Raw genomic sequence first — 24418 nt, forward strand, 5'->3', positions numbered from 1 at the left:
AATCCCAAAAATTTTAAAAGGGAGTTCTGGTGGATGTTACAATCTAGAGAAAGGGGAGCAAGAAGTGGTCAAGTCTTTAGTTTGTTGATATAACATAATCATAAAAAAATCAAATGCAGGCATTCAGCAACATTTTGTTTAATTTTTTATTGTTTACAGAAATGGAAAACTATATATAAAAAAAAAAAATAAAAAAAAAATTAAACAATTAAATTAAATTTTGTATATATTGACCTTTATACCACTGATATGTTTTAATAACTTTAAGACACTGACAAAATTGATTGCAAATATAATATTTCTTTGCATGCAGATTTACACAATTATTCATTACATTTCTGACAATTCAGTAATAAATATCACTTAAGCAGTTTGATATTAGATCAATCATAAATATTCCTATAATTTATTGTTATCAAGGTAAAATCTATATTCAACTTCCTTTGAATGCATTTTTCATCATTATCGCAGCTTAAATACATTAAAATTGATCACCTTTTTTATACTTTATCAATAAGTTATTTGATGGATAAATAAAATGCGATGCAGTGTCACCCTCTGCAAAGGCACACTTATTTAAAATTGTTATTGATGTATTTTCTTCTTTCAATAAAAGAAAATTAGAAATCGGAGATGAAAAGAATTTATTAATCGTTGTTTTTAACATCTACGGAAAATCTATTAGTAAAATTTGTATCGTAATAGACAGCAATTAGCACCTTAATTATCTCAAATAAATATACATTTCTGTACCTGGGACCAAGGTACAACAAATAGGTAAAATATATAGAATCAACTTGCATGGGAAAGCAAAAAATAAATTCACAAGAAAACACTTATGAGAGGAACTGGCTCAATGCATGTGAACACTAAAAGACGTGCAATTTTCAACTATATATAACACGACAGCGTCAGGCAACACACAAACTCTTATCAAACTATGAGTGACACAGGATGCTCCAAAAAGGTTAGCATACCTTGGAACCAATTAAATACCTTTCAAATGTGTCAGGTTGTCAAAGTCTTTAATGAGTCAATGTAGCTGAAGTACTATAGGAAATAGGTCTGCAATCAAACTGCTACACACTCACAATAATAAACCAAATTTTGATTTTGACCTCGAATATTTTACTAGATAAGAAATAATATGAATATAATTAATTCATGAATTAAAAATACTCAAATTATACTCTTAAAAGGCAAAAAAAAAAATAGTTGAAACTTTCTAAATTCATTAATTATGTCAAAAAAGAAAGGGTTGATCAATTCCACTATTTCTTACTTCAACAATTTTAATTTTCAAGTGACATGAATTTGGATCTAAAAGGAGCACTAAAATTTCTTATTGACAGCAATAAAATGATCTATTGACCTGATCAACAGATCAAACAATTACGCCACCAAATAAAAGATTAGTGCAAAAGAATGACAATAGAAATTCAGAACAAAAGATTCACCTCTCACAGAGAAATAATCTGTGACTTATCATTGCTAGTCATGTTTTCTTTAAAAACCATTTTATTCAAATATTTCGCTAATACCACTGACTATTATATCTTTTAAAGTCACATCATTATCAAATACTACAAACGTTTTGTTGATTAAAGATAATTTGCAGTTTATCCTTTGAAGGTAGCTAACTTTAATGACAGAATATTTAACTAACATGACAATACATGACAATAGGGACTGATCGGTACTTTTAGATTTAAAATCTTATTGTCAGTCAAAGACTTGTTACTTTTAAAGATGATACAGCATATAAAATAGAAATGTGATTTAAAGTAATATAATCCATACTTATCAAATAGATACTTATGTTCTTCGTATGGAAGGAAATAACTGGCACATATCTTACAAAATTATGTCATTATAATACTTTTCTTTTATATTGTACCAAGGATTGGTTTTCTCTTGTCCTAGTTGTTTTCTACTTTATCATCAATTAAAATATCCCTAATAATCCTTTCCACCTAATGAACTTCTCCCCTGAAGACCAAGTCAGTCATATGCAGAGCTGCACAAACTTGATCTTTTACTTTTTCCATGTTCTTCAGACTTTTTTTTATGCAAGAGATATATAAGCTTATTTGGCGAGCATGTGAAATGTGCAAAAATATCCCCTACATGAATTATTCATGGAAAGTACCATTATTGACATGAAGGGTGAACTTATCTTTTATCATTCATTATCAAATCAAATATCCTTAATAATCCTTTCCACCTAATGAACTACTCCCCTGAAGACTAAGTGGGTCATATGCAGAGCTGCACACAAGCTTGATATTTTACTTTATCGGTCGTCCAACTGTCTATATCAATCTGCTCAGCTCTTAAAAAAACTCCATATCATGGCTTTGTAACGTCAAATACGTTGACTTGGCCTTAATAACTTTGACCCGGACATATCAGCGACGTCATAATGTTTGAACTGACGTTGATAAGTTTGACCCGAACTTATCAAGTCAACTTCCCGTTGCTGGTGAAACTAAGACAATACTTCCAAAAGACGCAAATATAGCCCGATAAATCGATTATCAGGTTATCGGCATATTAATATTGGAAAATATCAGCTGCTCGACATAATATGAAGGCTTTTTGATCTCGTTCGCTGCGCTTACTCGACAAAAAGCTTCATATTATGTCTCGCAGCTGATATTTTACGATATCAACATGCAGACAACCTGAAAATCGGTACTTATAATGACCTTCAGATTGACTGAGAATGTTGAAATTTTGGTTCAAGGGTTATATTGGCTGATTTCCTTATATGGTGAAAATGCGAAATGTGCAAAAAAATATCCCTTGCATGAATTGTTTGTTAAAAGCAACACTATTGGTGGGAAGAGTGAAATTATCTATTCTCATTCATATTCACATCATAATATTCCTAATAATCCTTTCCACCTAATGAACTACTCCCCTGAAGACAAAGTCGGTCATATGCAGAACTGCAAAAGCTTGCCACAATCTTGATATTTTCATTTTTATAACCTTCATACTTACAGAAAACATGGGCTGTACGGTGACCTATAGTTGTTAATGCCTGTGTCATTTTGGTCTTTTGTGGATAGTTGTCTCATTGGCAATCATACCACATCTTCTTTTTTTAGATATGGATATTTGATTTAAGGGTTATATAAGCTTATTTGGCGAGCATATGAGCTGTGCAAAGATATGCCCTGCATGAATAGTTTGTAGAAAGCAACACTATTGATGAGAAAGGTGAACTTGTTGTTTAATGCACAAATTTTACCCCAGTATGCAAAGTTCTTGCACTTAAATCACGAAAAATATACTTGTTTACAGTATATGTAAGATTATTTTACAATTTTGCTGGAACTGATATCATCTTTTGTAATTGTATATATTAGGAATTCAAAAGGCTTAAATTTCTTAGTATCAATTCTTACTTTCATTATTACAGTTCATTTTGTAGACTTACATGATTTTGGAAGACAGTAACTTCTAAAGAATGATATACATATGTTAGAATTCTTAATTGAAAATTAATTATTTCTGGCAGATTTGAATTTCTGTAAATGAGCAAAGAAAACACTATAAGTGATAGATTAAATCTTGGTATTCAAATTCTAATAGCATTTTTACATCTTTATGATAGAAATCTGAAGAGAAGACAGAGGAACGACAAAGAACGAAAGGCAGGTTCAAAGATGATCTATGCATGTTCATGATCATTTAAACGCTGAACAAAGAATTAATCCAATTGACAAACAGTGCGCATTTCTCAAATGAAATTGATTCCCGTCGTTTAAAACACCTATCAAATTTAGTTCAGTTCCCATTGAGAACCGACTGAGAATTGACATTACCTATCTATATGACAATGATTCTCTTCACGTACTTTAAACCCTAATTCTCTCATTGTTATGATACTGCGGACTCTTGACCTAACCTAGAACTCAGCAGTATGTTGTTTTTAACAAAGACGTGTCTACACTACATGTATATATAATATTTCTATCCTTTTAAATTTTATCTTAATTAGAAAGGCTTTTGAAGATCCTACTTCATGGGTAAAATTAAAGATTGTAACCTTGCCAAAATCTCTCAACTGTAGAAACAAAGAAAATTTATCTTTTTCCCTCTCTTTACCATGAGCATGTTGACACAAGTATTACAATCCAAATAATATAACTACTTAATGAATTGTTAATAATTTTGCGTATTATTTCATAATTTTGGATAGAGTTTTGTCAATATATATTATACACGGTGTATGACTTGCTTTTTTTCTCTTGCAAGGATCTATATTATTGATTATGTTTAAATGTAGACATAATTATCATTTTACAATTTTGTTTTTATTTCCATTCTATGTAAGTATCAACATACACGAGAATTTATTCATAATATATGAATGAAAAAAAAAATATTTATAAAACCCTGATTTGTAATAATAATAAATATACTTTAAATCATAAAGCACTGATATACTTTTAAATAAGGTCAGATTTTTTTTTTGGGCAAAATCTCCAAATTAAAAACAGAGAGACTTAGAAAAAATGAAAACAAAGGATGTAGAACAGGGGTTGAAGTCATAAAACTTTGCTCAGTGCTCGGAGCACAAAAATCCAGTATGTAGAACAGGTCTTTTTGCGTCATGTTTCTTCTTAGTGAAATTTTTATTAAAAACATGGACAGATGGACCTATTCACACAGATCAGCATTTAGTGATAAGATAGATTAACTAAATGATGAATTCTTTAACTTGGCCATATTCAGGATAAACAAAAGTCAATAAATCATAAATTAAAATAATGGACTAGAAAAAAAAAGTTACAAATTTCTTCTACGACTGAAAGGTTGAGTTATAGAAGAATTGTAATTTTGATTAAACAATGAAAACATAAAAAAAACTTGTATGGACATAATATTTTCATATCTCTATCATGAACCCTTTTCCCTCAAGACTAGGTTGTAAATGATTTCAATCAAATTAATCTCTACAGAACTGATCCACCTCTTTGGGATGGGCTTCAATCAAAGATGAGTGGCAAAACTGAGTATTCCTAATTTTCTACACCCAACTACCCTTCAGATGATAAACATTATATATTCAACATTTTTGTACTAGAGATACAAGACCATAGTATATATATGGGAGAACAGACTTCATGAATACACAATATAAATAGATATCTCTTTATATTTATTTTGGAAGGAAGACAAGAAACAATAAGAATTTAATGTAAACATGTACTCAAGATAATTTTAATTTTAAAACTTCATTTAACAGATAGGTATAAAAGTGCTTTCTGATTTTTACAAATTAAAGATGAGTATATTCATTCCCATCTTTCAATGTAAATTATGATGCAATTCATGTGAGCATGCAATCCTTTTTCTATTTTCTTTTCATCCTTAGGGCTGCGAAAACCAAAGAATCTGTCTCAAAAATAATGTTATACAATTTTATTTGCTTTATTTTAATTTACAGACATATTTACGATCTGACTTTATAAAGAGGGTGTAAACTTTTATCACAAGGCTCATTCTCAAAATATCCATCACTTTTATACAAAAGATATATTCTGGACCATTTACTAAAATGTCTCACCTTGGTGCAAATAATTTTTCTTGTCTGTTTTAAAAACTTTATGAAGTAATTTGGTTCTATGTCAACATTTTCCCTCGATGTCAAACTCAACATACTTGTGTAAATTACCTCTCAATTATTTATTTTGAGCAAGAATTATTTTTCTACAATTTCTATTTTATATCTCATAATAATCTTTGTCCTGCTTTTACATTTAACTTCATAGCTACACCCCAGAATTTTTTTTTGAAGAAATTTGTTTGTAATGCATATACCTTTTCCTATAAGATATGTGACTTCAAATTGAAAGGGGAGAATAAAATAATAACACAAATACAGAAATACTTTAAAGTATCATCAGAAGGAATATAAACAGTGCAATTTGTAAATTGTTTAAGGGACATAACTCAAGATGGTTTAAATTCAAAAAATTATAATTACCAAATGTTTGCCCCCCTTGCAGACAATGTTTTTCTTTGCTAGTTCTTAAGGACATGTTTTGTAAACAGTGCTTTAAATAAACTAAGAAAAAGCTGTTTACCAATGATAGTATGGTATCTATTTAGGATTTTAACACATTTAGAAAATAGAGCCCCATGGCAGGCCTACGGATCCTGCAAGATTTTTACAAAATCTTATCAAAAATACTTAGAAGCCAAGTTTAGATAAGCAGTGGAAGGTTCGTAAATATCATGTACAATAACTGATTTGCCTAAGAAATATCAAATTATAAGCAATACAAATTTTACTTGGCAATTTAAGAAATAACAAATAGAGGCTAACATGAACCTGCATAGAATATTTCACTCAGTTAATTAACAGCCCTGTTTCCAGTGTCGACTAATGCTGGAAATTTTACAGTGAATGACAATCTTTGTGTAGCCGTTACAGAATCTGATAATGTTACTTATGAATCTAATGATGAGGTAATTAATTTGCAATGTACTGATATGAATGTTTTATGCAATCCCCCTGAGGCCTTATCACCTGTTGATCTAAAGCTTTGTTTTTCTTTTGGATTAAGTGTATTATTGATAGCATGTTTATATGCCTTATTTAATAATAATTGTTATGAATTATTACCTAATTTACAAGAAACATCTGAAGAAAAGGATAATGTTTATGACTTTTCTTCAACAAAGGGTATAAAAATATGTTCACATAATGTCAACAGACTTGAACACAAGCTGGATGAAATCAAATACAATTTAATGTTTTCTGAAAATCCTCCTGACATATACTGTTGTTGTGAAACATTTTTGGACATTAACACCCAGGATAATTTTATACAAATTCCTGGGTTCATTTTAAACAGAAAAGATAGACTATTACGAGGTGGAGGTGGTTTGGTTGCTTATTTTTCAGAAAAAGTAACATTTAATAGAAAAGCTGAATTTGAAATAAGTGACATTGAAACAATGTGGTTTGAAATAAAACCAGTTCACAAAAAATCATTTTTATTATGTTCAGTATACAGACCTCCTAATTCACTAATTAATTGGATTGATGAATTTGAAAAAGAAATTACAACTGCTATTAATCCTAATTCAGATATTATTTTAGTTGGTGATTTTAATATAGATTTTTTAAAACCTAATAAACAACCACAAAAATGGCTAAGTTTATTAGAAACCTACAACCTCAACCAGATAATTCAAGAGGCAACAAGAGTTACACCTGATTCTAGTACACTAATTGATCATGTTTATGTCACCAATAAAGATTTGATACTAGAATCACATGTTGCTAAATTTTCAATAAGTGATCATTATCCAGTTTGTTTAACTAGAAAAGAAAAAAATTCCACTTATATCAAAAAAGATATTCATACTACCATTTCTTACAGAAATTTTAAAAATTTCAATGAGGCTAATTTTCTAAGTGACTTAGCTATTGCACCTTTTGATAAAATTGAACATGAAAGTCACCCAAATACATGTATTCAGATGTGGTATGACATATTTAATGCAGCTCTAGATAAGCATGCACCAATTGTTACTAAACGAGTAAAAAGAGACAGACAACCTGAATGGTTCAATAATGAAATTGCATATGCCAGAAAAATGAGAGAAAAATACCATAAATTAGAAATGTGGTCCGAGTTCAAATTTTGGCGAAACAGGACAAAGCACATAATCGATGAATCAAAAAGAAATTTTTATTCAAAGATGGTAAAAGATTCAAAAGCATCTAAAGATTTGTGGAAATGTATTCACAGTCTTAACCCATCCCAACAAGAAAAGCCATATGAACTTTTAAATGAAGATGGTATTAAAACTAATAATGTCAGGGACATTTGTAATGTTTTTAATAAGTTTTTTACATCTTGTGTTGAAAACCTGAGGACTGACAGATGTATGAGCAAAAATAATGATTATGCAAAATTAAATAATTTTGTACAAAAGAAATTTACTAAGTCAGAACAAGTAAAATTTTCAATTCCACCAGTCACAATAAATGGTCTATTTAATGAGATGATCAAACTTGACATTAATAAATCCACCGGATCTGATAACATAGGACCAAAAATTTTAAAATTGAGTGCTCCTTTCATAACTTCATCTTTAACTTACATTTTTAACAGAATAATAGATACAAGTACATTTCCCTGTGTTTTAAAGAATGCAAGAGTAACCCCTGTTTTTAAAGCTGGTGAAAAATTCATGGCAACAAATTATAGACCAATTTCTGTACTTCCAGTTTTATCAAAACTTTTAGAAAAGCATGTTTCAAAACATTTGTTTGCCTATCTTAAAAGATTAGATCTTTTACACCCAGCACAGTCTGGGTTTCGACAAGAACACTCTTGCCAAACTGCCCTTATCAATATCATAGATAAATGGATACAGGATATGAATGATGGTAATATCAACTTAGCAGTCCTGTTGGATTTTAAGAAAGCTTTTGATGTAGTAGATCATGATATCCTCTGTAAAAAACTTGAAATTTATGGATTTGATAATACTGCTGTTTCTTTTTTTCAATCGTATTTGAATGAAAGAACTCAACAAGTACAAATTGGTAATGCTCATTCTGAAAAACTTCATATCAAGTATGGTGTTCCCCAAGGCTCCATATTAGGCCCCCTTCTGTTTATATTATACATCAACGACCTTTCTATTTATATGAAAAATTGTTGCACTGATTTATATGCCGATGATTCAACCTTACATCTTTCTGGTAATTGTTATCAAACTCTTCAGTCAAAGGTACAAGAAGATTTACATGGTGTAGAGGCATGGTGCAATGATAACAATATGTTCATCAATAAAAATAAAACAAAATATATGATTATTGGAACGAAGCAAAGAGCAATGCCACATTACAATGAGAGTTGTTTAACTATTAACAATCAAGTGATACAATCTTCCACATGCGAAAGTCTTTTAGGCATTAAAATTGACCCTTCCCTCACATGGACAACCCAAATTGACTTGATCTGCTCAAAAATATCATCTAGACTATATCTACTATTAAAGATTAAAAAATTTCTAAATCTAGACTGCAGAAAATTATTCTATAATGGTTATATCTTGCCACTTATTGATTATTGTTGTATAGTGTGGAGTAGTTGTAGCAGTGAGGGTTTAAAAAGGATATTAAAATTACAAAAGAGGGCTGCTAGATTAATACTAGAAACAGACCCATTCGCTCCTTCTGCACCCTTATTCAAACACTTAAACTGGATGACAGTTGAACAGAGAATAAAATATCATAAGTTAGTGATGACATTTAAGTGTATTAATAATGATGCCCCATCATATCTTACTAACAAGTTTCATTATGTTTCAGACAGAAATCCGTACCCCTTGAGAAATGCTGTTCAAGGAAACCTCATACTCCCTAAACCAAAAACAGAATTATTCAAAAAATCTTTTATGTATTCTGGACCATTCTTGTGGAATAATTTGCCAATACCGTTAAGAAATATTACAAATATTAATTCTTTCAAATACAAAATAACAGATCATTTATTGAAATCAACCTAGCTGTATAAATAATATAAAAAACTGATCATGTCATCATGTTTATTTTTTCATCACATTTTATCAAGTTGTATTGAACATTATTATCACACTTGACTTTTTATGCTAATGTATGTATGCAATGTACTAGTATATGTTTGTGTTTTGTTTGATTTTTCATTACGAGGGCCTCAGGGAAGATTAGTTATATAGCTAACTGTGTAACCCTCTTAAAATAAAGTATTGTTGTTGTTGTTGTTGTTGTTGTTGTTGTCAAGCAGCTCCTTATTTCAAAGTCAGTGCTTTGCAAATATTTGATTTTTTTTATCTAGTGTTATAATTCTCACAACAGTAAAAAAAAAATTGCTATACCAAAATATTTGTCATCATATTTAGTATACATGTAATTGTAAAATCATGTAAATTCAGGTCCATCATTAAAGGTTATATTTGTTGGTCGACAGGCACTAATATCAAAAGAAAATTCAAATTAGGCATGCACTCCTTATGACCTGAGGTCATCATCATTGCCAATGAGATAGATTTGAATAATAGATGTGTCGTGAAAGTAATTGTGGCAACAATAAAAAAATACAAATAAACAAATCATATATGAGGGCAACAAAGTCTATACAATGTCAAACTACAAATAATAAATAAGCCTGACTTGATATAAATTTTGGTTAAATTAGACAGTAACAATCAAAGATCTGCCATTTTCATCAATTCAAGTATGGTTCTACTAGTGTGTAAAAAGTAAAATCACAAAATTTCTGAACTCTGCGGAAAATACAAAACCGAAAGTCCATTATCAAAAGGCAAAATAAAATTCTCAAACACATCAAATGAATGTATAACAACTGTCATATTCCTGACATGGTACAGCCATATTCTTATGTAGAAAATGGTGGACTAAACCTGATTTTATAGCTAGCTCAACCTCTTACTTATATCTAAAGTTTCATTAACATCTCTCTATTTGTTGAGGAGTTGCACTTTACCTCCTGTACTCATTTTATGGTGATGTGATGGACCATTTATTTAACTACCCTTTCTTAGTTTTCAAATTAACAAAAATATAAATTGACAATAAAAGTTCAAATTTCAAAATAACGATAATAACATAACGCACTGATCGTACCAGGTCATAAATCGAACCAGGTCCAGTGTTCTCCCCAGGCCGTTTTCGTACCGCTATATTTTCTTCCTGTGACGCTATGATAATTTCCTCGACGCTATAATTATGTTCACGATGTTATTTTTCTCGTTTCTATATGGTAAAGCCATGTCCTAAACTTTGAACTTTCATCTAATTACCGCTTGTGATCATAAAAAAAATGTATCACCTTGAAATGTAATCCCCTCAAGTCGGACATTTTTATCACCTTGAAATGTAATCCCCTCAAGTTGGACAATAGAGGCAATTTAGAGTGATGAAATAGGTGTTAATTTGCCCTTTGGGTGATAACTGTTTGGATACCAATACCCCAAGATGTCACTTGTGAGACATGATTAATACCACATGGTCTGCAATCGCAAGGAGAAAATGTAATCAGAAAATCATAAAAAAAAATCGAAATATATGTTTGCAAAATGAAAATTCGAAGAAACAAACAATTTTTCTCTTTTAAAAAGAGGTTGAGTCGTATCTTTTTATGAATTTCAAAATATTAGTATTACTTTAAAATTTTGATTTTGAGCTAAATAAGTTTTGTACTTTCTTTAGAAAGTGATCATAATTGGCTTTAATTTATGTTTCATCCATTTAATGCATTAAAAACGCCATATTCATTCCCAATCTCTTGTCAAACATTGTTTCTTTTTCATATTTTTCATTGCTTTCGACGGTCATTGAATATTTTAGTGTAAACTACTGATCGGGACCGGACCAGATATGAAAAAATCCGCATTTTACGATAATAACTACATATGCACGAATGGCACAGTAGACGGAAAACAATGATACCTAAAGAGAAAACTAAGCATTAACAGACTATTTGTTAACTTTTTTAAAAATATGTATCATTTTGATAAAAAGAAACAACTAGGACTAATTCATTGAGTACCATGAACCAATATATTTCATAGACATGTTAAAGAAACACTTTTTAATTTTAATTTTTATTGCTATATGATACTTTCTCTTCCCTTTTTTTTTTTATGAGAACCAGTGTTTTTTCCTACATATTTAGTGCAATTGTATCTATACAGGTTGCACTATAATAAACCATTCATTCATTTAGCTGGGTAGGTAGGGTAACTGGAACCACACATATATTTTTATTTGGCCCAAGAGGAAAAAAATAATTCTGGAACTATAAATGAATATAGAAAAAATAAAATGAAAATACTGTTATCATGGTGATAGTTTAATTGTATTCTCAGTTATGAATTCAACAATATAGACACAAAGAATAGGGTGGAATAGAATATTTTATTAACCAAATAAGGACCTATAGCATACAAACAATATAATACATTTTGTAATAAACAATAGCGTATATAACATAAAGGAAATAGAGCATTGCCACGATGCGACAAATTACATTGAAAAAAATACAATTTATTTTTTTACGCCAAATGTGATGCTATCCAAAATTTCTGGGGAGAACACTGAGGTCATAAAATTGTTTTTTCCCCAATCAAATTATATAAGCAAACAAAAGATAACATTTTTATCTCAACAAAGCACTGGAATTGGAAGAATACTTCATTATCAGAAACCAAATGTTTTCATCAGCAACCTAATATGCCATCGAGGAATAATTCAAGCAGCTCTTGTGTAATATTACTGAAGACAATTCAAACAAAAATCTATTGATTTCTACCAATATTTATTTCCCTAACCTTGAAAAAAATTATCCATCCAGATAAAATCTACATATTGAACTTATGCCCTAATTGCTTCAGCAATCTTTAGCCCATTAAAATGGATAGTTTCTAATCTATATAACAATAAAAAAAAATATAAACAAATAAAAACTTTTTCATCAACCTGATGAAGTGTGTGATTTTCATTGCTCTATTTAATGTTGTTAATGCAGTCAACAGATCAAAGTTTTTTTCTTCCTCTGACATCAAATAATTTTACTTTGTAGTTGTATTAGGTAAAAAGCATTGTCGACAATTAATTTCCTGTTGTATATAAAAAGTTTTTAAACCTAATTCTACAAAGGATGTGCGGCAACATATTTATTGTTATGCTATAAAAATTGAATTCTATACGGGTCAGAGTCCCTTTATAAAAAAACTTTATCGATCACAAAGAAGGAAGTTATCATTATATACAAATAGTGTTGGTTATAATTTATCCTTCTCTCATCAACTTTTTTTACTCAAGTATTTCCAAATTGACTTAATCACTCTTATTTATAAAATCAATAAGAGGCTCCAAAGACCCTGAATTCCTGACCCTAGTAAAACAAGAATGTGTCCCCAGTACACGAATGCCCCACTCGCACTATCATTTTCTATGTTCAGTGGACCGTGAAATTGGGGTAAACCCTCTAATTTGGCATTAAAATTAAAAAGATCATATCATAGGGAACATGTATACTAAGTTTGAAGTCGATTGGACTTCAACTTCATCAAAAACTACCTTGACCAAAAACTTTAACCTGAAGCGGGACGGACAGACGAACGAACGAACAGATGGACGGACGAACGGACGCACAGACCAGAAAACATAATGCCCCTCTACTATCGTAGGTGGGGCATAAAAAACATGCTATTTTGATTTTTATTATTTTTTTCCTTTCTGGAAATTAGTTATGTTGGATTATTTGAAGATCTTATTTAATGACCTTTTTGTAGGTCTTGCATTGAGGATTATTTTTTTAGTTTATACAGCATAACCTGTGTAACTCAACACGCTGGGGGACCAGAAAATAATGTTGGATTGAGCAGGGTGTCAGAATGCTTGTTTTTTTCTGTAAGGATAGGCATATGTTTGGACCATGAAAATGTGTCGGATTAGGCAGGTTACACTGTACCTATCCATTAATGTTTTTTAGATGAAAACATACCATTTAATGGCAATAGATCCTATCACCCGTATGATAATTGGCTATATTAAATTGTTGAAACATTAGGGTTAACTTTGGACAAGTAGTTTCTAGAGAAGAGTTTTTTTTTAGTTTACAATGTTGGGCGACAGAAAAAGACCAACTGAGCTTGTAATTGAGCAACATGAACATGCAAGCTGCGTTGTTAAGACGTTAAATGTCTGCAATGCCTGCAAGTTAGTTGTTGCTTAATTGCCAATTATAGAATCTTTCGGAATATTGGTAATTTTATTGTTTTGAAAGCATTGTTGCCTCAATGGACGAATTCCATAGTTTACAAATATAAGACATTTTCAACCAACCAAGTGTTGTTGTTTGAAATATTACAAAGGAATTGGATTCTGAAATAACGATTTTTTATTAGTTGACAGCCATGGGTCTCAGTAACTAAGACATAATTATCTGAATTTCTACCTTTCAAGACAATATGTTAAATATAAATAATATTTGAAAAGTATATTTAGAAGGGATGGAGAATACAAATACGTACTATAGTGTCAAGATACGTTAGACTTAAATACTGATATAACAAAAACATACAAAACATAAATAAATAAAATCTTTTGACAAAAAAAACTCTTGAAATTTCCCGGTCCTCTTCAATTTTCCCATATCTGCTTTTTATTTTTATTAAATCACGAGAAAAAACTTTGATAAAAGATCGAAGATTTTGTCGATGTCTATCGGCGCTTTTATTCAAGCACTCGTTTACTAGGTGTAATCAAGCGCAAAAGAGACCACATTCTTCCCCTATCATTCTAAAAGTCGGTCACGGTGTCGGTAAAATCGGAAAATCCGGATTGATAACTGGTGCTTAAATCGGGACATAAACGATTTTTTTTCTTGTCATCGGAGGAAAATAAACTTACAGTTGCATTTATTATAGCTCTTAATAAATGACATAGTAATAACAATAACATATTTGTCAAATTTAGTAAGAAATCGTTTTTTTTAAATTTTGTACAAAATTCAATCGTATCCGAATCCAGCTTTGTTCAGTAAATTACAATATTCAAAGTTATTATGGCGGAAAATTCAAACTGAATCTGTAGATCATGAGTTTGCATAAGTTTGGATTTACTTCAAAAAGGCTAAACGATATAAATCAAGCATCACCCCCACCCAAAAAGCCCAAACTTGACAAAAAGCAGAGAGACAAACTGTATGATGTTGAAAAAAGGACCAGGAGGTATGCTTTGCGCCGTCCGCATTGGTTGGCGGATTTAACTTTTAGATGTGGGTAAGTAATTTTTTTATTGATCTTACCCGTGGTAAGTCAAGGTGCCAAAAAAATCCTAGAACACTGTAATATATACAGGTTAAAATATGCCTATAAATATCATCTGAAGATAGCAATCTTAATTACAAAGCTTGAATTAACATTTAAACAAACAGGGCAAGCAAGCCTACCAAAGTTTTACTCTACAAGCATTAGGAAATTAGCTGTAATATGAATAATTTTACAGTATTTGAAAACAATCATTTTTTTTTATAGTAAATTATGGAGTTCTTTTGAATACATTTTGATACATGCAGTGCAATCTATGAACTACAAGCGAATTACTACATTTACTGAAAAAGAGTTTTACTGTAACAATACGAGAAAACATCCACACTACATAAATGTATATCAAAATAAATATCCATGTATTTGAACTTACCTATTAAATTCAAAATTACCAATTTCTAATACTGCGGACAAAGTGTCTGTTTTTCCTTTCAAAACCTACAAAAGAGTCAATTGTCAAGTTTTGAGATCTTTTTTTTTAAAACACAATTTCCTAAAAGCAATTACCAGATTATTTGAAGTTTTTAAAGGAAAAAAAACTGCAACCATTTTTAACTTACTTCATTATATTTTCAAGATTGTAAAGGTTTTATGAATATATTTCCCTGGTTTGCAAAAGTAGCTACGAAAATATTTTCATGGTATCATTAAAACCGTTTTGATAATGAATTTAAGGGAAATAACACACAATGAATACCCACCTTTTTCTCAAAAAGTTTTCTTATGTGTGGTTTCCACCAATGTTCTTTTATAACTTTAGCTTCTATTTCCAAACCTTCATGTTTCTCACATAGAAGTTTTATAATACAAGGGGGGTCTACAGGAGGTTTCCAGTCTTTGGATTCATAATCTTCTGGCAATGCTGAAGTATATAATGTGTACAATTTGTATTAACAAAAAATTTGTAATAATCCATTTAAAAAAAAATAATTCTGAAACAGTGGCCTACTATGACATTATAGCTATTGCTCACTGAAACCAAGACTTAAGACTAACTTATAATAAAAATTTGTTTTTTTTGTTTTCCCAATGTCAATAGTAAACATCAGAAAAGAAAGGTACAATCATACGTACCATAAAATGACAAGATCCTTACACACACTTAACATAATAGTAATTTTATTGCTGTTCATCATCACAAAGTAACAGATCATTCTTATTTATATTTTTTCAATGATTACCCTATATTGATACACTGAATAGTATTGTGAATCATTCAACATATCATGTATATGGATACAACAGGAACCTGAGGTCTAACTCTACTTGAACTAAATATTATCTTCCTATCATTTGTTGGATTGACTTTTGTAAAAGTTAAATACATTATTCAATAATGTTTAGGATCTTAGAATGATTTTTTTCTGGCTGTGCTTGAACAGACAATGTAGAATTAATTCAAACAAGGTGACAAGTTATGCTATAAGAGAAATGCAGAGAAGAATGAATGTGTAATAATCACCTTGAAAATCTGAGTTTAATAGATCTTTCCTTCCACCCAGTATACTGTTGGCATATACCCAGTCTATACAACACAACAACAAGTGGTAAGAGTTCACCAGATCATCACTAATGGCTGGGAAGTGACCTGCAACAATAGAAAAGAATTTGAATAAAATTACAGATGGACTGTCATACAAATACAAAATTGCTACATACATGATACATACAAATATTGTATCATGACAAATATTGTATCATGATAGGTATATGGCTTACTATTCACTAGATAATCACTATACCCTGTACGTATGTGTGATGTAGGTAAAATAGTATGAATTCACATGCATGTTATTTTCCTGAAAAAGTATAGTTGATTTCACCAGAGATAAATGAAACCCACTATTGTTCATTACAGTAACTTGTTTATACTATTAATTTATTATTATTAAGAATTCTTTTAAATATATACTTTATATACATGTACCTTAAATTTGACTTAGAATTGTTCGATACAAGCTTCAAAATTTCCACCCACACAAAAAAAAAGAGATTTAAAAGCGTGGAACAAAATTTTAATTTATCGATATTTTGTGCATTTTTCCTTTGATATTTTTTTGTGATCATTTTTCATATCATGCTACTCACTTGAGATGGAAAATTATCGCAAGAAACTAAGGAGCCACGTGGCGTTGCTAATGAAATTGACAAGGTCGTCATAGGTAAAATAGCGATAAACAGATTATCATTGGTCATCTCAACTCGATTGCTTTCTCGCTTTCGCCGTAACCGGCTCAAGCGAGAAAATCAATCTCGTTGAGATAACCAACAATAATCTATTAGTATATACATATTTTTTTCAAAATATAAATTATTATATTAATGCATCAAAATAATGATGCATAGAAATTAATCTATAGTTTTAGACATTGAATCAGCGTTCAAAAGGACATTTGGATGACTTTGAGAAATTATAAAGGTTGACAAAAGTATAAACCTATTTGCATCATCTGAAATCAACTTGGAAATTCCACATGTACAAGAATTCCTGATAAAGATTACCATAATTAACTCATGAAAAGTCTTACATTACAAAGTACAGATCAGACATCTTTCATTACCTGATGAAAGAATTCAATTAGTTATTTTTTATATTTTGATATGAAATTTAAGTTTATTTACAAATATAGACAGAAAATACATTTGAAGTTTATACATCAAAATAAAAGATCAAGTATTAGGAGTCTCCTGTACCAACTGTAGTTATAATCACTTCTTTTTTATTGGAATCTTTATAAAATCTTTAAACAAGAACGTGTCCAAAGTACACGGATGCCCCACTTGCACTATTCTTTTCAATGTTTCATGGACTGTAAAAATTGGGTAATAATCTAATTTGGCATTAAAATTAGAAAGATTATACTATAGGGAACATATGTACTAAGTTTCAAGTTGATTGGACTTCAATTTCATCAAAAACTACCTTGACCAAAAACTTTAACCTGAAACTCACACTTTCATTTTCTATGTTTAGTGAACCGTGAAATTGGGTCAAAAGTCTAATTTGGCTTTAAAATTAGAAAGATCATATCATAAGCAACAAGTGTACAAAGTTTCCAGTTGATTGGACTTCAGCTTCATCAAAAACTACCTTGACCAAAAACTTTAACCTGAAACTCCCCCTTTCATTTTCTATGTTCATAGGACCGTGAAATTGGGGTCAAAAGTCTAATTTGGCTTTAAAATTAGAAAGATCATATCATAAGCAACAAGTGTAATAAGTTTCAAGTTAATTGGACTTCAGCATCATCAAAAACTAACTTGACCAAAAACTTTAACCTGAAACTCCCACTTTCATTTTCTATGTTCAGTGGACTGTTAAATTGGGGTCAAAAGTCTAATTTGGCTTTAAAATTAGAAAGATCATATCATACATAAGCAACAAGTGTACTAAGTTTTAAATTGATTGGACTTCAGCTTCATCAAAAATTAACTTGACCAAAAACTTTAACCTGAAACTCCCACTTTCATTTTCTATGTTCAGTGGACCGTGAAATTGGGGTCAAAAGTCTAATTTGGCTTTAAAATTAGAAAGATCATATCATAAGCAACAAGTGTACAAAGTTTCCAGTTGATTGGACTTCAGCTTCATCAAAAACTACCTTGACCAAAAACTTTAACCTGAACGGACGCACAGCCGAACGGACAGACGAACAAACGCACGAACAGAGCCACAGACCAGAAAACATAATGCCCCTCTACTATCGTAGGTGGGGCATAAAAATAAAATATTCTGCAAAAAATCTGTCAGTCTAAATATTAAAGCGTTGTGCTTAACAAATGGGAAATCTTAACTATCACTCGGATCAGAATTTAAATTCTGTAAAAAACATTCTAAGCAAATTTTGTGGTATTCTGACACAAGCAATATTCATTCCACAAGTTGACAACTGATAATATCGAAAGATATTTTTAGTCGAGTGCATTCAACTTTACACTAAAAATTTGTATAGCAAGAATGGTACAATCCAGTTTCTGTCAAAAAAATGTATTTGTTTGCAATATCATAAACTGCCCAAATATAGGTGTTTAAAATATTTAAATTTGCATACAAATTTTAAAAGCTTTTTTTCTTGTTGGGTATGCAGTATTTTGTGAAATTGCAATAACTCATCAAGAATTGGTAAACGCTGCTCAGCATTCACAATAATTAATGCATCTAAACACTTCTGAATTTTTAGTATCTGTATATGTAACTGGATTACTGGGATCAGATGTGTTTCTTGCTTTGCCCCATTCTCTTATAAGGACAACTAACTATACAAAACTTTTTTCATTTTATCATTCAATTCCATGTTCAGACAAATAATAAAGTCCTGTTTTCATCAATCAGATTAAAGGCTTTGGCTGTGTACTATTATTTCATTCACCAAATGAACAATAAAGGAATGATTTGGCACAGTTACCTACATCGGGTTAATATAAACAATAAATGTATGTACTTTCCCTGGTTCAGAAAACAAAACAAAAGTACAATTCTATTATTCAAATCTGTATAAAAACAGAACAATTTCCATTGCAAATTAACATCTATCCTTGCTCACCTACATAACTTAGGTATTACCCTCAAATGACATACTTTTTAACATCTTGGAAAATTTCCATCACTGAAAATTTTCTCTCATTTAATTGCACATATCAGATCATTTAAAATAGCAAATCAATATGTTTATAAAGTCGCTGATGACAATATTTTAACTGTATCCACAACAGAAACCAAGTCATTGATTGTCCCCAGGAAATCAACAAGGTTTTATCAACCAAGCATGCTCTTAAAGAAATTCCCTCATGTCGCTATCTTCATTCATACCAAATAAGTTGTAATTTCATACCCTGATTTACTAGGCTGATAAGACAAATTTCATTTGCATGAATTTAACATTCAATTAAGAGTCTAGTGGGGCTGATTGATACCATTAAGATTTATATTATACCTGTATTTATACTGACAAATTTCACTTTAAATGTACTGCCTGATTTATGGGTAAATGCTAAACAAACAATCTTTTAGAGAGCCCTTAAGGTATGGGTACTATTTATGAGTAAATACAAAACAAAACATTTTAGAGAGCCCTTAGGGTTCTGTTTAAAATAGAATAAAATCACTTAGGATAATGTCCCTAGATTTGTTTTTTATCTTATTTTTAGTCTTGATTATTCACCTACTAACCTAAATTGATAACAATCTTCATCCTAAGAGACTGAAGATGACCTTCATCTTATGAAACATGGTCAATCTTTCTATCACCATGATATATGCAATGTAAATAATAATTTTTTAGTAATTTTTCATTAGCACCCCTAATCATCATCTTTGTACATGTTTAATGTTTTTCACAATTTGAAAATTTTCTTTTACTTCTAAAGCTCTCAAAATTATAAGCAAATAAGTAAAACCTTGCTGCGGGGGCTTAATGGTACTTATAAAACTAGCATATAAGTGAATAATGGGGCAGGGTGGATGAGGTGAAAATGGTGCCATGTTGATCAGTGGTTAGGATTTTACATGGACAACTTTATGCCATTTTTATATCATATTTGCCATGCAGGACATATCATACGCTTATGAGTGTAGCTTTCTGTAGCCTGCAGACAGGAGGCCACAGTGAATACATGAACTTCATAAGTCAGGGGTTGACTGATTGATTTTTAGTGCTTAAAACCACTTTTTGCAGATTTAACAATATCAAAGTAGCCAGTTTTTAATGAAGGAGGACGCAGAAATCCCCACAATGACCATTAAGAAAAAGAGATCTGGGTATGGCAGTGTGCAAATGGCTGATTCAGCCAGTTCATGATTTTTTTTATCTTAATCCGCACTTTTGAAGTAGTTGTTCCAGAAGGGTAATTAATTCTTTACTAACAGGCTATTATTTGAACTTGGAATTATTTTTAATTATGGAATTTGCTTAATTTCTTGTGTTTAAAATTTTTGATAAATTCCATGTAATATTTGGTATCATGATCTTTTGAGCGGTTAATAACACTTTCCATACAATGTATTTTGGTTAGATAGTGTTGTGCGCGGCACAGTACATTCTATTGAAAAATACTATTTTCTTTGTAATAGAAAGTGTTGTGCGCAGCACAGAACATTTCAGTACAGAATAAACGTGGAATTTATTGAAAATTTCAATAAAAAGAAATAAAGCAAATTCCATAATTAACCAGATGCTCCACAGGGCGCAGCTTTATACGACCGCAGAGGTTGACCCCTGAACGGTTGGGGCAAGTATGGACACAACATTCAAGCTGGATTCAGCTCTATATTTGGATTGTGATTAAATAGTTGACACAGCATAGGTTTCTGACACAGAATGAATGTGGTCTAATGAACTTCAAATATTTTTTTTGCCTTTGAGCAATTCACTATGCTGTTGAATATTAATCCTCTCAAAAAATTTTCTTTTTATTTATGAAATCGGAAATGAGAAAAATAGTAAAAGTGAATATACATTGTATATTGTATAAAACAATGATTTAAGTTGATTCAACTACTATTCTGGACAAAGAAAGATAACTCCAATTGAAAATTTCTTGCTATTGCACAATATTGTGCAATTAGATATTTCTTGCTAATGCGCAATACTGTGCAATTGAAAATATGTGCTATTGCACAATACTGTGCAATTGAAGATTTCTTGCTATTGCACAATACTGTGCAATTGAAAATTTCTTGCTATTGCACAATACTGTGCAATTGAAGATTTCTTGCTATTGCACAATACTTAATATAATAATTTTGGATCCTGATTTGAACCAACTTGAAAACTGGGCCTATAATAAACAAGAGGCTCTCAAGAGCCTGAATCGCTCACCTTAATTTTTTTGGTTAAATCTCTCATCAATGATTATTTTGGCTTTTCAATTTATTTAAATGTTCTTTGAATCGTCCTATTTTCTTCAAAAGCAAAAAAAAAATTATTTTCTCCTATGTTCTATTTTAGCCATAGGAGCTATGTTTCTGACATACAAGGAAATGAAATATAAAATTTATACTAGATACTCTGAAACTCATTTAGCCTAAGTTTGGCTGAAATTGATACAGCAGTTTCAAAGGAGAAGATTTTTTAAAGTAAGTCAACATGATGAACAAATTGTGAAAAAAGTCTTTAAAGGGCAATAACTACTTAAGGGGTCAATTGACAATTTTGGTCAAATTGACTTATTTGTAGATCTTACTTAGCTTAACATTTTTGCTTTAACAGTTTATCTGTATCTATAATAATATTCAAGATAATAACCAAAAACTGCAAAATTTCTTTAAAATCATCAATTCAGGGGCATTATACCTGAAAAACCAGTTACCCAATTCGGCTGAAAATTTCAGGACAGGTAGACCTTGACCTAATAAATACTTTAACTTCTTGTCTTATTTGCTCTAAATGCTGGAGTTTTTGAGATATAAGCCAAAAACTGCATTTTACCCTGTGTTCTATTTTTAGCCATGACGGCCAAGTTTTTTGACGAAATAAAAAATAAAGCACAAACTTTATTTAATACACCCTACTGATCATTCAGTTGAAGTTTGGTTGAATTTGGTTAAGTAATTTTAGAGGAGAAGATTTTTTAAAGTTAGCAAATATGATGAACAAATTGTGAAAAATTGTCATTAAAGGACAATAACCCCTTAAGGGGTCAATTGACAATTTTGGTCATATTAACTTATTTGTAGATCTTACTTTGCTGATCATTTTTGCTGTTTACAGTTTATCTTTATCTATAATAATATTCAAGATAATGACCAAAAACTGCAAAATTTCCTTAAAATTACCAATTAAGTGGCAGCAACCCAACAATGGTTTGTTTGATTCATCTGAAAATTTCAGGGCTGATAGATCTTGACCTAATAACATTTTTACCCCATGTCAGATTTGCTCTAAATGCTTTCGTTTTTGAGATATAAGCCAAAAACTGCATTTGACCCCTATGTTCTATTTTAAGTAACGGCGGCCATGTTTTTTGACGGATCAAAAATCGAAGCACACACTTTGTGCAGGATAATCTAAGGAACAATCATGCTAAGTTTCATCCAAATCCATTCAGTAGTTTCAGAGGAGAAGATTTTTTAAGTTAGCAAATGTGATGAACAAATTGTGAAAAATTGTCATTAAAGGACAATAACCCCTTAAGGGGTCAATTGACAATTTTGGTCATATTAACTTATTTGTAGATCTTACTTTGCTGATCATTTTTGCTGTTTACAGTTTATCTTTATCTATAATAATATTCAAGATAATGACCAACCAGGTGCTCCGCAGGGCGCAGCTTTATACGACCGCAGAGGTCGAACCCTGAACAGTTGGGGCAAGTATGGACAAAACATTCAAGCGTGATACAGCTCTGAATTTGGATTGTGATCAAATTTTTGACATTACATGGTTTTTTTTACACAAAACAAATGCTGTTGAATATTAATCCTCTCAAAAAAATGTTTGAAGAAATTTTCTTTTTATTTATGAAATCTGAAATGAGAAAAATTTAACCCCCCCCCCTTTTTTCACATCCCCGTTTCCCTTTTTCCAAAACTGATATCAATTCAAATTTCTAATGGAGTTTGCAACAATAACTACTCTTTTAAATACATCATAAAATATTAAAATGTAAAATAAAGTGCTTGTTATCACTGAATGGTAAAGATTGGTTGGTAGTAAAAGTGAATATACATTGTTTATTGTATAACAAGAGTGCACACGCTGAAATGTCTCGCCTTCTATACTAATCATTGATATTATGTTGATAGTCCTAAGTATAAAGCTTAGTTTTATTACAACTGTCTCATAAACTTAACATTAACCAAGATAACTAAACAAAGACCAATGAACCTTGAAAATGAGGTCAAGGTCAGATGAACCAAGCCAGGCAGACATGTACAGCTAACAATGCTTCTATACAACATATATATATAGTTGACCCATTACTTATAGTTTAAGAAAAATAGACCAAAACACAAAAACTTAACCCTGTGCAATGAACTGTGAAAATGAGGTCACCATCAAATAAAACCTGCGCGACTGACATAAAGATCATAAAATATTTCCATACACCAAATATAGTTGACCTATGCCATACAGTATTAGATAAAAAGACCAAAACTCAATATTGTGCAATTAGATATTTCTTGCTAATGCGCAATACTGTGCAATTGAAAATTTCTTGCTATTGCACAATACTTGATATGGAATCCTGATTTGGACCAACTTGAAAACTGGGCCAATAATCAAAAATCAAAGTACATATTTAGATAAAGCATATCAATGAAGCCCAAGAATTTAATTTTTGTTAAAATCAAACTTAATTTAATTTTGGACCCTTTGGACCTTAATGTAGACCAATTTGAAAACTGGACCAAAAATGAAGAATCTACATACACAGTTAGATTTGGCATATCAAAGAACCCATTTATTCAATTTTTGATGAAATCAAACAAAGTTTAATTTTGGACCCCCATTTGGACCAACTTGAAAACTAGGCCAATAATTAAAAATCTAAGTACATTTTTAAATTCAGCATATCAAAGAACCCTAAGGATTCAATTTTT

General features: G+C 30.6%; 1 protein-coding gene across 3 annotated transcripts in view; it reads right to left on the reverse strand.

Moving 5' to 3' along the window:
* LOC143080309 (retinoblastoma-like protein 1) overlaps nt 1-24418 on the reverse strand; it is a 73206-nt gene that overhangs the window by 35573 nt on the left and 13215 nt on the right. For all 3 annotated transcript variants that reach the window (XM_076256074.1, XM_076256075.1, XM_076256073.1), the window contains exons 5-7: nt 16340-16465; nt 15579-15739; nt 15251-15315 (exon numbers count right to left, since the gene is read on the reverse strand). In XM_076256074.1, the coding sequence (XP_076112189.1) occupies nt 15251-15315; nt 15579-15739; nt 16340-16465 (352 nt within the window). The remainder of the gene's footprint in view (nt 1-15250; nt 15316-15578; nt 15740-16339; nt 16466-24418) is intronic.

Source organism: Mytilus galloprovincialis, chromosome 6 (genome assembly GCF_965363235.1).
Source record: "Mytilus galloprovincialis chromosome 6, xbMytGall1.hap1.1, whole genome shotgun sequence".
Lineage (NCBI taxonomy): Eukaryota > Metazoa > Mollusca > Bivalvia > Mytilida > Mytilidae > Mytilus > Mytilus galloprovincialis.